General features: G+C 40.2%; 1 protein-coding gene across 1 annotated transcript in view; it reads left to right on the top strand.

Moving 5' to 3' along the window:
• The window catches only part of DTD1 (D-tyrosyl-tRNA deacylase 1), a 30044-nt gene extending 14619 nt beyond the window's left edge, over window positions 1–15425 (top strand). The window contains exons 4-5 of the mRNA XM_026845861.1: window positions 12841–13006; window positions 14811–15425. Of these exons, the coding sequence (XP_026701662.1) occupies window positions 12841–12996 (156 nt within the window). The 3' untranslated portion in view covers window positions 12997–13006; window positions 14811–15425. The remainder of the gene's footprint in view (window positions 1–12840; window positions 13007–14810) is intronic.
• Window positions 15426–15634: the final 209 nt, after the last annotated feature.

The following is a 15634-nucleotide window of genomic DNA, read 5'->3' as shown; positions in this document are numbered from 1 at the left end:
AAAAAAAAAAGCAACAGGCATGGAAAAGGAAAGAGAATGACAAATTTAAATTGGTTCTTCCTCATCACACGTCTTGCACGATGGGTGAGAGATGATGGCACACATGTCAAACAATATCAGGAAAGAATGCTTAAGAGTGTCAGAAACAGCAGTGCCTCCAACTGTTTGTGTGAAGATTCCAATATGAGCTAGAAAAGATATCCAGTAACAGTTAAAAGAGATGCCAATTTTTGAGTAAATGGGGTTCTCTGAAACATGGCATAGATTAAATTCTCCGTACATTCAAAGCACACACGGCTGAATTGCTTTATCAGTGACTGTACCACTGTAAAAGCACATCCATTTCTGTGACGAACAGGAATCCCCCAACATCAGGACATGCAATGAGCTGGAATTCAGGGTGGCTCATGAAATGTGCGTGTGACATTGCAGAAGGCAGGCAAATAAACTTACATTATGCTTACTCTCACATGCGGACTGTCCGGTACCCACTCAGCTAGCCTATACAAGGACTCTATTCTCCTTTTCATAGGGTCCAGGCACAGACTCAGTAAGAAGATACTTGGTGTAATTTTACCTTAGGACAAATGACAGTGCTCTAAGCACATGCTGCACAAGAAGCCTCATCTTTGCTTGATGAAGTGAGATTTAAGGAGGAAAGGAAGTCAATCAGCAAGCAAGACTGAAGCAGAATCAGACTTTCACATTAAAAAAGATTTCATGCCAAAAAAAAGTTTGAAAACCAGCATCCTTCCCAGTTTTCAGCCCAGGTTGTGTCCACCAGAAAGGTGTCAGACAGAAAAAGCAGGCAGTCTTTTAACTGTGAGGGCAAAATCCTTAACAAGCCAACCTTCCCCAAGAAAGAGATGGAACCTAGCAGAATCCTGCACGCCTTGGTGATTCCTCCTGGATTATTTTATACCTGCAAGTGTGAAAGCAGGGGTAAAAGCTCTCTCAGTGACCTCCATTTCAGTCAAGTTTCTTGATATTTAAGGAGCTTTTGCATGTAGGTGGCTAGATGGAACTGAAGAGCTGCCTCTTTGTCAGAAACAAAAGAACAGCAAATTTAAGTCCTGAATTTAAGTCTGGAGTGGAGAGCTAGGTCTGCTGAAGAACAGTACAAGCTGTGCTGAAAACCAAATGCAGTGATGTGGTTTTCTCATCCTCTAAACACAACAGTGACCAACTCTTCCAGGCTGAAAGAGAAGGAGGAGGGATTGTTATGATCGCTTGTGCTTCAGCAAGGCCATATCAACCCTGTTTGTATAACACTTCACTTAACCTTGTTAAAATCGTTATTGTAGTTTATAAAAAGGGAATGTGGAAAGAACCGGGAAAGTACAAACCTGTTAATTGAACCTCAGTACCTGGAAGAATTACGGTGATGATTTTACTGGGTGCTATTGAAAGGCATTTAAAGGACAATGCAATCATCAGCCACAGTCAACATGAGTTCATGAAGGGAAAGTACTGTCTGACTGATTTGATACCCTTCTACAATAAGGTCAACTGCCTAGTGGATGAAGGGAAGGCAGTAGATAAAGTTTTTCTGGATTTTAGTAAGGCTTTTGATACTGTCTTTCACAGCATCCTTCTCAACAAGTTGTCCAACTGTGAGGTGACCAGGTACACAGTTCACTGGGTGAAGAACTGTCTGAAGGGCAGAGCTTAAAGGGTTGTAGTGAATGGGGCTACATTTGACTGGTGACTGGTCACCAGCAGTGTTCCTCAGGGCTCAATTCTAGGGCCAGTTCTGTTAAATATATTTATCAGTGATCTGGATGCAGGAGTAGCAAGTTTGTTGATGATACCAAACTGGAAGGTGCTGTTGACTCTTTTAAAGGACAAGAGGGCATGCAGAGGGGTCTAGATAGATTGGAGCACTGGGCAGTCATCAGTGGCATGAAATTTACCTAGACCAAAAGCTGGATTCTGCACCTGGGACAGAGTAATGCTGGACACAACTATAGACTGGGAAAGGAGTGGCTGGAGAGCAGCCCTGTAGAAAGGGGTCTGGGGGTGCTGGTTGGCAGCAGGTTCAATATGAGTCAGCAGTTGTGCCCTGGTACCCAATAGGGCAAACAATACCCTAGGGTGCTTCAAACACAGCATAACCAGCTGGTCAAAAGAGGGGATTATCCTGATGTATTTAGTGCTGGTGAGGCCTCACCTTGAGTGCTGTGTGCAGTTCTGGGCCCCACAATTTGAGAAGGATGTGGAGGTCCTTGAAGACATTCAGAGGAGGGCAGCAAAGCTGGTGGCAGGGCTGGAAGGCATGTCCTCTGAGGAGTGGCTGAGGACTTTGGGCTTGTCTGGTTTGGAGAGAAGGAGGCTGAGGGGTGACCTCATTGGAGAGAGGTGCTGATCTCCCTGGGATCCAGTGGTAGGATGCATGGGACTGGTTCACAGCTGCACCAGTGGAGGTTTAGACAGCATCAGGAAGCATTTCTTCACCTAGATGGGGTCAGACACTGGGACAGGATTTCTACAGAGGTGGTTGATGCCCCAAGCCTGTCAGTGCTTAAGATGCATTTGGACAATAGTCTTAACATGCTTAAACTTTGGGTCAGCCCTAAAGTGGTCAGGCAGTTGGACTAGATGATCGTGATAGGTCCCTTCCAACTGGAACCTGTTCTATTATATATTCTATTCTCGAGTCTCTATTCTCAACTCCCAACTCTGTCCCTTCTGTCCCTTCTGTCCCTTCTGTCCCTTCTGTCCCTTCTGTCCCTTCTGTCCCTTCTGTCCCTTCTGTCCCTTCTATTTTGGCCGTTCTCTTCGGGCCGTTCTCTTTGGGCCGTTCTATTCCATGCATAGTTTGTCCCACATACAGTGATCCTACCAAATTACCTGACCAGTTGACCAGAAAGATAAAATTACTTTGCTGATTGGGTCTGCCATCTGACCTGAATTAAAGAGACCATCACTCTCCTGAATTAAAAATCAGACTTTTGGAGTTTTTAGGCAGCCATCTATGTTATGTCCTCTTTTACAGCCTGCTTATAGGTTCTGTGATAACTGCAGTGCTAGTGGTGGCTGTAATTGGTGGGAATTACACATCTGGAAATTCTGCATATCTCAAAATATCATTCTAAAGGCATTTGGAGCCTACTGGGAAAAGACCATGGGAAAACCTAAAGAAGATCTCTCAACGCCTTATATAGCTAGGGTATCTTGGTTTGGAGTCAGTTTTGTTTTGCCTACAAATTTTGTTCTGTATCTTTTTGTGATGTTTTTGCCCCTGAAAGAACTATGTCTTGTCCTGGTCTTTTCTTTCTGTACCCTCACAGCTTTAGCACAAAAGAGTTCTCAGCCCAAATCATGCGTAATTAGTAGCAGCAGCTCTGTCTTTGTAGTGAGAATTACTTGTAGATGTAAGCACTTCTATCCCTCCCTTCTTGGAAGAATTAAGATGCTGCCTGATTTGCCTGGGAAATAGTCTGCAAAAAGCTGGATAGCAGAGAAACAGAGTGTTTTCATGTCCCCTTTTGAACTGTTCATTAACCCTCAAGAGGTTATGGCCCACTGTTAGGTGCCATGTTTATAGTATAGACTTGTTAAGGCTGAGGTTTAGTTGTGGTACATGTAGTAGTATCAACCTTCTTTTGCCACTCCATCTCTTTGTGGAATAGGAGAGGACACATTCTCTCCCTGCCACCAAGCAATGTTTACTGTACAAATTCTCCATGCTCTTGCATGGCTCTGTCTCAGGTGAAGGTGGCCATATCCTTTGTGTAGCAGCATTTATTGTAGGCTGCAGTTGAGGGCATTAGTGACAGAGTGGATGGAATCATTGTGTCCTGCTGCCTGTGACTGTGAGATGGAGCCCCATGGTGTCTTCGTCTGTAGAGAAAAACTGGTGACCATTTTTTTTTTTTTCTCAAGCAGTCAGTGGGAATCATTGGAGTAAGGGTAGGTGGATCACTGAAGGATGGCACGGTGCAGTTTTTGACTGAAATGGAGGTCACTGAGAGAGCTTTTACCCCTGCTTTCACACTTGCAGGTATAAAATAATCCAGGAGGAATCACCAAGGCATGCAGGATTCTGCTAGGTTCCATCTCTTTCTTGGGGAAGGTTGGCTTGTTAAGGATTTTGCCCTCACAGTTAAAAGACTGCCTGCTTTTTCTGTCTGACACCTTTCTGGTGGACACAACCTGGGCTGAAAACTGGGAAGGATGCTGGTTTTCAAACTTTTTTTTGGCATGAAATCTTTTTTAATGTGAAAGTCTGATTCTGCTTCAGTCTTGCTTGCTGATTGACTTCCTTTCCTCCTTAAATCTCACTTCATCAAGCAAAGATGAGGCTTCTTGTGCAGCATGTGCTTAGAGCACTGTCATTTGTCCTAAGGTAAAATTACACCAAGTATCTTCTTACTGAGTCTGTGCCTGGACCCTATGAAAAGGAGAATAGAGTCCTTGTATAGGCTAGCTGAGTGGGTACCGGACAGTCCGCATGTGAGAGTAAGCATAATGTAAGTTTATTTGCCTGCCTTCTGCAATGTCACACGCACATTTCATGAGCCACCCTGAATTCCAGCTCATTGCATGTCCTGATGTTGGGGGATTCCTGTTCGTCACAGAAATGGATGTGCTTTTACAGTGGTACAGTCACTGATAAAGCAATTCAGCCGTGTGTGCTTTGAATGTACGGAGAATTTAATCTATGCCATGTTTCAGAGAACCCCATTTACTCAAAAATTGGCATCTCTTTTAACTGTTACTGGATATCTTTTCTAGCTCATATTGGAATCTTCACACAAACAGTTGGAGGCACTGCTGTTTCTGACACTCTTAAGCATTCTTTCCTGATATTGTTTGACATGTGTGCCATCATCTCTCACCCATCGTGCAAGACGTGTGATGAGGAAGAACCAATTTAAATTTGTCATTCTCTTTCCTTTTCCATGCCTGTTGCTTTTTTTTTTTCTGCTGTTATATGGTCTGATTTGCTTGTAGCATAGGAACTAAGGCTTAGAAATGGTGTGGTTTTTATAATTTTGCTTTCTGCTTTAGCAAGAAGAAATAAATAAACCATCCTGCAGTGTTTAATGTGATATTAACAGAAAGAGATTAGACAAATTGCTGATGAATAGCTCTTTTATGTCATTGGATGTGACAGTGAAATACTTATTTTTTTGAGTGATTGTCTGAGTTGTAATTGGTAATCATATCATTATAATTCCTTAGCAATGTAATTAGTAAAAATATGTTTGGATTAATTAATCCAAGCGTTTTTATATTCCTTGTGCTAGAGAGGTATAAATAAATCACAGAATTAATAAAAAAATCAAAAAATAAATGTCCTCCTCATACAGCAAATATGTGTGTATATATATGTATAAAAAGAGAATATTCCAGTTGTTTGTGAAACCCTAGTAAGCAGGGGAAGCTACTACAGTTCAATTTGTTGTGAACTGTTCAGTTTCATTGTGGTCTGATTTAATAGTAAGGAAATGGTTTGAAAGTACGAAGTGAATCAGAGGATTCTTACACCAGCAGTAGTTAATGATTGTTGGGCCTTTTCTGAAGACTTATGATTTTTTTTTTAAATTTTGGACATGTGAATGGAATAATAGAAAAAGAAAAAAATGTCTGGCATTTAATTGAGCTCTTAAGGCACCTTTCTGGTAAATCTGATGTACAAGAAATTTGCCTGAAAGGCAAAATAAAACCACAGATTAGAAACTGGATAAGAAATGTGAAAACCAAAAGGCATACAGTGGGAGTAGGTCAATGTGAGCATGTGGTGTTTCTGTTGAGTTCAATAATAGTGACTACATTTCCTACGTAGTCTTTGAGAGTGAAAGTAGATCAAGTATTTCTCTTCACACTTGGCTGTGATGCAGAAATCAAAAGTATTTTTCCCAATGTTCTAGTACAAATGACAAGCATCGTAGTTTCCAGCCTTAATGGATGAAGCAATTTTGGATAATTCCTTTTGAATTTACATGGATCCGTTTGGATAATTACAGAGGTCAGAGCTAAGAGTGTAGCAAATTTCTGTGCTGTCTTGATGAACTTTGTTGTGATCATTGCTGAGAGTAATTTAGCAATGCTCAGAATACTTTGTATTTTTTTGTAGGAATTTGTAGCTAGTAGAAGCAACTAGACAGAAATGGAGCAGGAAGAGGTTTTAGAGTGCCTGGGGAGATGAGATGGTGACAACTCAAAAAAAGCCCCTTGAACTTTGAAAACATTACGAATAATTATAGAATGCAGATTGGAAATACTCTGTGCACTTTATTTCTGCTAGGGAAGTGTCATAGCAGTTTCAGTATATAATGCATATATTCTACTTGCACACTGAACTGACCTCTGTGGGCCATTACTGTCCAGAAGAAAATAAACTACATTGTATTTTAAACCATATATTGGAACTGGACACTGTAGTGGAAGGGATAAGAAGAGTGAAATCATTGAAGCAAGTCCTTGATACTGAACCTGCCTGTGTCAGTATGGTAAAGCAGCATGCACATGTTGATATGAAGAGTAACTCATAACATAGTGCCCCTTGCAAATGTCAGTGTTTTAAATGAGAGGAACTTCTCAAGACTGACATTTAAGTAACTTATATTTTTAATGTCAGGAGGATCTGTATAGAAAATCCATTAAATAAATTCCACATAAATATTCTGTTATTTATGCATTAAAAAATTCCTTATAACAGTGTAGCCAAAAGTGATTTCTCTTCTGAATGTGGAGAAGACTCAAATCTAGTATTTTAGCTTCTATATCACTTTCCAGTTAGAACACTTTAATATAATGTAGCTGAAGGTATTCTCAGTTCACCAAGTATGGTGTTACTTCAGCTTTCATTTTCATTTTAGGGAGGGGTGGAGGTTCTCTTGAAATTGTGTAATCAGTAGCACAGTCCTGACAGAGCTGGTGAAAAATATTTAACTTAATAAATAATGGTAAATGACTGTACAGTGAGGGCCTCTGTCTGAGTGAATGGATTTTTCCCATTGTATTTGAATTTGTTTTTTGTCACCTAATTTTTCTTCCTTCCCATGTGAACATATGTACCAGTATGAGAAATAAACTACAATCCTCTCCTTGACACCATCAGCTGGTATTTTTTCTAGATGCTGTGTTGCCAGCTTTAATGTTTCTCTTCCACTTGCACTGTTTTTGAGCTTACTTTGAAGAAACAAATCCCAAACCTATGAGTTCATTTGCTTATATTTAAGTTTTGCTGAGGAAAATGAACCAAAAGGAGCTCAGCTGGTTAAATGATGGTAAAGAGTGGTTGAGGAAAATGAGTGGGGAAGCCATGTGGCTGATAAACTGCTTGGCTAGGGAATTTTTCCAAGACCCTGGGCAGCCAGTTAGACCAGGCTAACTGAAGGCCTGGTAGTACTTTTCTTGCCTCAGACTTTGGGCCCATATAGTGTAACTTCATTGTGTGCTGCTCACGTATCTTCTAGGAACAAAATAAAGTATTGAATTTCTTGCATGAGCTGCTCGTTGGCCAAAAGGACTGTGTCCTCAGAGATAAAAAAGCTCCTAATAACATTTTGATTGTGATTCTAAGGTATAGATATGTGGAAAGGAAAAGGAAAAAATCAGATGATCACCATCTCCTTAACAGATTGTAAAGACTACCCTTCTTACATTGCAGTAGACCTCTGATAATTTATCTCAGTGCTATCATTTGCTTAGTATTAGGTATTAGTATTAAACTACTACATTTGTAATGCCCGGGGCAGTTTAAAGGATTGGTCTTTTCCTGAAATACATACCCTGTCCTTATATCTGTTGTGATTTTTTTTTTTTTTTTTTAGGTTTGAAATTGTAGTAGCTTGGCAAACCACTACTGAAATTTAAAAGATACATCTGCAGATATTGTTGTGGTTTGAGGTTCCAGAAACATGAACACTGCCACTGATTTTCTGGCAGACTGCTAACAAAATAATTCTTTTGCTGGTGTCATTTGCTTCTTTCTGGTGTTATTCATGGCTATTGGAAAAGGAAAAGCTGTCTCTAGAGCAGCGCAAACAACCTCTGTGTACACACTGATCACAGAGAAGAAGGAAAACACTGGGTATGTTTCTGTATTCAAGGAGGTAGAACTTCAAGGAAGGCTGATGCTTAAGGCATTTCTGAATGTGGGAGATCAACAAAACAACCTGCAGAATTATTAGCATTTTCAAGTAGGGAACTTGCTGTGCCAGGTTTTTTTTGCATATTTTTGCTACAGCAAATTGCAAAAGTGATGTAACACAGTATTACAGCTGACAATAATGGCAGACATTTCTGCCTCAATGAAATCTTCTTTCACAGTGCAGTCTAGTTTTCCACTGTAATAATTAAATTTCTAGAATTTCATGTCTGTGGTGTACTACTAAATAGCATTAGGTTAGAATTTGTCAAAGAAGCTGTCAAACCAAATGTAAATTTTGATCTTTTTCAAAACTATTAACTCTGTAGGTTGGTCAGTCTGGGGATGAAGCAATGTCCACATAGCTGGAGATTGTTAGTTAATTGGTGGTGTCTCAGCAATGTAAAATATCTGTATTATAATGGGAGAAAAGAAAAGTTGCCTTCTGTGGACTGAGGACTCTTGCCTTTTTGTCTATGGTCATGATAGAGATGGTCTTAAACAGTTGAGATGTTTGAGATGCTTCATCACTTTCCTGACTTCTTTCATGCTTCAGAAATTCAGCAGTTGGGTCAGACCAGGTATTAATCCCCAAAGCACAGATTTTGGCTGCTCATAAGGGACCATAAAGTACTTCTCCTGAAGAGCCAATTGGTTTGTGGGTTTTGGCCCTGGCCAAATTCATAACACAAAGTGATTCCAGGGTATTGTGGCTTGAGATAGATTGACAGGTACAGGTTCACATTATTTTCCATGTGAGTTTTCAGGCTTAGTTACTCCTGTTATGTCCATAGTTAAGACTGTCTTAATGGATTGAGGGGCATTGTTTCTAATCCTATGCACAAATTTTTGCCTAGATGCAGCATGTCATAGCTCAGTGTGCAGGATGTCTGGTCTTGTGTTATAAATGTGAATATTTCAGTGCCTGTGTATATGTAAGTGCTACACATTGCTGACCAGCCCAGCTTTACATCTTAGGCAGACACAGTACTTTTGCTGTGAGACAGTGTTGCTTCTGCTGTAAGATGCCCGCACTTTGAATCCTTAGGAGCCTTCCAGGATGTCTCAGAAAATAATTTTATAGATGTAAAGCTGAGTTAGACACTGTCTGTACAGGTGCCCCATGTCTACAGTTAGCCAGCAAACATCATAAAGCAGTAGCTGCCACAGCTCATAATATTTGTGCAGATGAGACAATGAGTATGGAATGCACTCTGTGCTTCTATGTGTTCTGCTGTTAAGGATACCAATTAAACTGAGACACCAGAGTGAAAAGAGCGGGCGTATTTTACTAGTGATAACAGTGTAATACAGAAAACATGCAGTAAGAAAAAGCGGAATAGTGCGCTTAAAGCAGCAAACAGCAAAAACCAGGGTAATGCATTAAATCATTACTGCCTGAGAGAGACAAGAGTGATTAGGAAAGATCCATCACCACTTGCACACGTTCCCATCACCCAGACCCGCAGATGCTGGGCAGCCCCGGTTACAGCGAGGGTTTGGAGAGCCCGTCCCGGCAAGGGGGAAATCCTACGCGGTGCGTCCACCCGTAGCTGAGGCGTCCAAAGTCGCTGTGAGCGGGTCCAGCCTTATACACCCCCAAATCAGCAAGCCAGAATAGCTGGCACCTTTGTTTTGAGTGGAAAATTTCTGGTTTCATTCTCCTGTTGGATTCTACCCAAAGCCTGGCCAGGGCTCAGAGGGGGAAACCAAGGGAGTTTCTGACAAGGCCAAATAGGTGGGTTCTCAGCCTTGAAAAAGGCTAAACAAGGGAAGTTGGATACATTCTCTTCTCACTACTGATTCTATTTTGTCTAAGCTGCCTCTTTCACTAGCGAGTTTACATACTTTGTTAATGATTACACACTAAACAGCTTCGGCTTGGGGCCTGTTGTTCAGGCTTTGGTACTTCAATGCTTTAGCACTTTTTACATCAGCATAAGTGCATTGTTATAACTTAGTACAATACCTACTAGCACAATGGGTTTCAGTTATAAAATATACAGGATTCATCTATAGGTCAGCTCTGGCTTGGGCCAGTTGTCCAAGCCTTAGCACTTCACTATGGTAGGCAATAAAGATATGTTTTTCTGAACCAGACTTGTGTGTCTGAAGTCTGTAATATGACAAAGTTAACTGTTGTCACTTTTTTCAACTCACTGGCAGGTCTTTATTGGTGGAGTGTACTGCTGTAACACTTCCATTTGAATTACTCAAGCACCTTATAAGCACAGAAATAAAAAATTTAGGAGATGTGTAATTCTTTTGTTGCCTGCGTAATAACAAGACCATATATTTTGAGTACAAAGAAATGCATTTTAATCTTTGTGTCTGAACCTGTGTATGCACAGATTGGAGAGCATGCATGCGTGTGTTTATGTCCCTAGGTACACACATAGGTACAAACAGTATTATTTGAGTTTTAGATGGATGAAGCAGTTAATAAATGAACTTTGTTATAATAATTAAAAAAAAAAAAAAGTAAATACTGTTCATAGGAGACATGGATTTACACAGTTTGTCAAATTCTCCCCACACCTCGTCTAAATGAGCTTGTTCTGTCACCTTGCTTTGAGCTGGGTGAATACTGCTGTCAGATCATGCCAGCCAGGGAGTTGTTCTAAATATTCCAAGGTTATGCTTGCTCCTGTTTTTTCTCCATCTGTTAGAGATGTTGACCTCTGACTAAGAGAGGTAGTTGAGTAGTCATGAGTAGAGCTTTGGTTCTGCTACAAAGTTAGGTGTGAATGTAGATCTGGCTTTATCACTTGGTATATCTGCTGTTTTGTTTGCCCTCTGCACTTCACTGTTCTCAAACTAATTAGATGCAGAATTAGGTAACTTATGAGGTCCTTTGTGATAAATACACACAACAAGTTTTGGAGACCATCTGTTGCATGCTGATTACTCTAGGATATGCTTGCTACTCTTAATTCAACAGAGAATATGGCCCCTTGTAAATCAGACTATATGTATGTATATATATTGTTTATAAAACACTCTATATAACTATATAGACTTCAGAAGTCTTAGTGAGAATGCTCTTTGCCCTCAAGACCACATTGGAAAATGTTCAGTTCTGCCTCTATATGTAAATTATATATGAACAAATATACATTATGGATGTGAATTCTATATTGCAAGGTTCACAGTGTGAATACACTACTGTTATTTCATGTTTTGACAATCTGGGGTTAGCTTTATTTGGTTAGTTCACAGCCTTCTTAAAGATAAAGGTAACTCAGTTTGAACTATTGGTGTCTTAGGCTTTTTCTTCTTTCAAGTAATAAGAAACATTACTTAGAGAAGAGGGGATATTATGTAATTCAGTAATCACATTTACAGAAACAATGAAGTTTCATGGATTATAAGTTACAGAACTATGAGGTAACGGAAATTTTTTTCTGCATCGTTATTGTAGAAAAAGGGTCACTGCTTGGAGCCTCAATGCTGCAGTAAAAGTACATATTGCAACAGCTGCTTATAGGTTTGGTGCAGCAGGTTTGACTGTGGTTTGACTTGTGTTGGGGGGCTCTTTGCAATTGCTGACTGCTAGGTTGAGGGCCACTAAGGAATGATGAATATTTACTACCTGCTCATGTAGTTATTTAAATGTGTAGGAATCTGTGTTTTGAAAGCTAGGAACTGTGCTTTTGGGTCTCTGCACCCTGCAGCTAATATAGTGTGCCTCCCCCCTTCCAGTACATTTCTGTACCATGAAGAGGGTCTATATGTGCGATAAGGTACAAGGGGATACTGTGCATCCTCCCAGGGTTCTGCATTCTGCACTCTTAGCTTTTACTGACTTAGAGCTCAGATTTATATCTTTGTATGCATCTTCCATGAGCCTGTCTAATTCATAACTGACACACATAATCTAGTTTATTTTATTCTATGAACGTTTCATCTCAGATCTTCTGGCATGAAATTATGATTTATGACTAGTATGTTTTATCTTGGGGAAATTGTGGAAGCAGTAGAGAAAATGAGTAGATTACAGAAATTATCCAAATGGATAAACTGCACAGTGTAGTGATTTAAATAGCTCTCAATATGTAGTGTCCTCAAAACTTACTGTGTCCTGCTTCTCTGAAAAATGAGAAAGAGACGTAGGAGTGACAGCTGTGTGCAACTTAGTTTGACTCTTGGTAACATTGGAAGCAGTTCTACTGAGAGGTGGCAAGGGCAGTGTTAGCCAGGGGTTTTGTCCAAGCAGAGTCGAAATTGTTGTTCTATATTTTAGGTGATGCTAAGACTTATGTATCTCTTCCTCTGAATAAAGAATATAAAATAAATTTATTATTGTGTGCTGGATGGCCAAATTTGGTATATCTGTTGTCAGCAACTTTGACACTACAAAACTACCACTTAAGACCCAAAACAGAAGTTTGGTGGAATCCAGCTCCCCCTTATGGTCCTTGTGTTTTATTCTTTTCCATGTTTGTAGGTTGTGTTGAGTGGAGAAGGAACTCTGAAAAGCAGAGGGTAGGCCTTTGTATATATGCACTTCTCTTTTGTACTCAGGGTGATTATGTTAGTGTATTCACGGTCTTCAAACATCTGGAAAATCTAAGCCTTAGACTTTTTTTTGTTTTCTCTTTTATTGATATATGTATTGGTGTGTGAATTGGATTTGAAAGTTTTATACAAATGCTCACATTCACAATTTTTCAGAAATAATATCCTGAAATTATTTAACTCCATGAGGTGTTTTCTTATTCTTCTTACTTTGTGCATAGCTGACAAAACTTGAAAAGCAGCAACAAAGAAAAGAGAAGACCAGAACCAAGGTGCCCTCTGAGTCGAGTAGAGAAAGAAATGCCCCCCGTAACAAGGATGACCCCAGCGCAAGCAGTGGAGCAGAAGGAGATGTATCTTCAGAAAGAGAGCCTTAGCTCACCCAAGGCAGGTGTCAGGTTTGGCTTTTCCACTCCTCTGTAAGGCTGTGTCCTCTTGCTTGGCAGTCTCTAACCCTCGGTGCTTTACTGAAGCAGCACATGCAGAAAGGGGCATTAGAAATGCTGAAAGGTGAAATTCTGTTAATCTTGCTGGCAGGTAACCTCCACTTCTATCAGCAGTCAGCACACAAGAATGTAGAAGTGGGTGAAAACCCCTTCCCATATGTGTGGTTGGCTGGAGGTGTGTGTATCTGTGTCTAGCCCAGCCACGACTGTTTCCAGGTTGACTCAGGAAATACAAAATTTTGGTCTTAAAACACAGCAGTGACTTAACTCAGAATCCAGTTTGGTATTCTTCAGAGCAGAGATATGTGGTTGTGTTTCTCTCCCTGTCTTTACCTAGCAGGCAGGTCACTCTGGAACAGCCCCCACCATTTGTAATACCCAAACAACACATAGTCCCCAGCAATGGAAGCAGAAAGCATTTCAGAGGTAGGAGACAGGCCAGAACTACAGCTTCCTATCATGGTTCTTACTCCTCCCTCCTCAGTTTGTTCTTTCCCCGGATGACTTGGTAACAGGCTATTTCATATACCTTCACCATCTAATGAGAACATTAGGCCAGGTGTTTAGAGCCAAACTTGCTGCCTGAATTTGATATGAGAACTGGGATTTCCTCTCTCTTCAGGCACTTGACCTGCAGGACATGCCTGGACCTGAGTGAATTGAACTAGACTGATTATAGACCTGAATCCTTTTTCATGGGTTATCTACATATGTAGATTTCTATTTATCATACTCTCCAGTCAGTTTTAAGTCTTCAGAACACAGATTTCTTTGCCTGCCTTCCCCCCTGCAAAAGCTACATTGCTGATTTTGAACTTTCAAACATGTCCAAGCTCTCAAGAAAGTATTATTTCCCTCATCTGCACACTGAAGCCCCGAGCTGGCTATGCAGTTTAATTATTAACAGCTTTGCAAAGTTAAGGTCTAACCTTTCTCTCATTTTCCCATCCCTAGGGTTCACTCTGGCTTGCGATTTATACAATTCAATATCACGCATTGCTTGGAAAGTGTTTTTTTTTTTTTTTTTTAAACCCCGTGAATTTCCCTACTGGTCAGACATTGGGGGATTTACAGACATTTCTGTTTTTAAAAAGTTCATATTATCTGTGTGGTATTAATATGAATGAATTTGCATAAGGCATTGAATAGATTTCTGGAAATATGCTAATGGAAAAGGGATCAAAGAAACTTTCAAGTCCACAGGCTTTTTTTCCCTGGCCTCATGAAGAGCAACTTCAAGGCTGTTGTGAAATGGTTCCGTTCATTAATTGAGTTGCAGTCAAACGTGGATTGTTGTATTATACAACACCTGAAATCACACGAGTGCTGCTCTCCTTGGCTTTATGTTTGGTGCACCTTCCTATTTTAATACTGGAGATGAGCAGTGACATTGGGAAGGAGGATGTGTTCTTAGAAAATAAAGTGAGGATGTACTGTTTCTCAGCAACTGTTGGCCTTGCTGCTATGCTACAGGGATACAAGGTTTCCCACACTGTTTCTGGGTTGTGTGTTGAAATAAGAACGTTTTAGAGAGCAGGAGTTGCAGGCCTTCTAGAGGGCTTTGGTCAGTCTGATCTTTCCAATAGCATTTGAAATTCTAGGGAGCTGAACATTTCTAAAATGTGATGTACTGATAACCTAGCATTAATTTTCATGCTGTGACAGTAAGTAAAGATACTTTTCTCTAATCCTACTATATTTCTACTCTACCTGTAGTAATGTTCCTGTTTGTTTGCCTTCCACAGTTTTTCATACAACAGCTACACTGGATTCTTGAAGAGAGACCCAACATTCACCTCAGCACCACTCTTCAACAATTTTGGGAAAGAATGGAAAATGGGAAAACAGAACTAAGACATTAGAAGCCTGTATCATTCTGTATTGAAACAACCAAAGCAATGCTATCAGATTCAGTTGTTAATGTGTAGTATCAGTAGTAAAAAGGACTTGTAACATTTTTGTGTATGTGTTTTCACATGACTGCTGAATAAAGGGTGACTGTAGGCAGATTGTAGCAGAACATTCACTCTCAGTACATAAGCTCCATTTCAAAAATAAATCAGGGTTTTTCCTTAAACTTACACTTGAATTATGAAAATGATCCAAGCAGGCTTGTATATTGATTCTCACTCTATGGTGTCATGTGCTACCTGTTTCCATGGCAGCATGTAGATCTGTGTATATTTTGGTATATTGTTCAGCTGCTACGTACCACCAAGTCAGGCAGTCTAGTCTTTCTGCATGGATTAAGTTATTAAAAGGAAAGATCAGCCGCTAGTCGTTTATCATGTGGAACACATCTGTCTTGTAAACTTTTTTAAAAACAGAAAAGACTTTATTAAACAAATGATGCTAGCTGAGTGCCTGTTGGTGTTTGTGTATTGCATTCCCTAAAATATAGCCACATGTGTAACCATGAGAGTGACGCAGAGCAGAAGTTACAAGCCATGAAACACCTATTAATGTAACTCATTCACCTCTCCTTTGGCAGTTTGGGAGTCAGGTTGCTGACCTGAAATCTTTGCTCTTTCCAACACATCTAAGCCCCTTAGTTACTTTATGGTGGCTA

This window comes from Athene cunicularia, assembly GCF_003259725.1.
Source record: "Athene cunicularia isolate RWA chromosome 3 unlocalized genomic scaffold, athCun1 chr3_part1, whole genome shotgun sequence".
NCBI lineage: Eukaryota > Metazoa > Chordata > Aves > Strigiformes > Strigidae > Athene > Athene cunicularia.
Note: the sequence above shows the minus strand (reverse complement) of the source record. Positions and strands in the feature narration are given on the sequence as shown.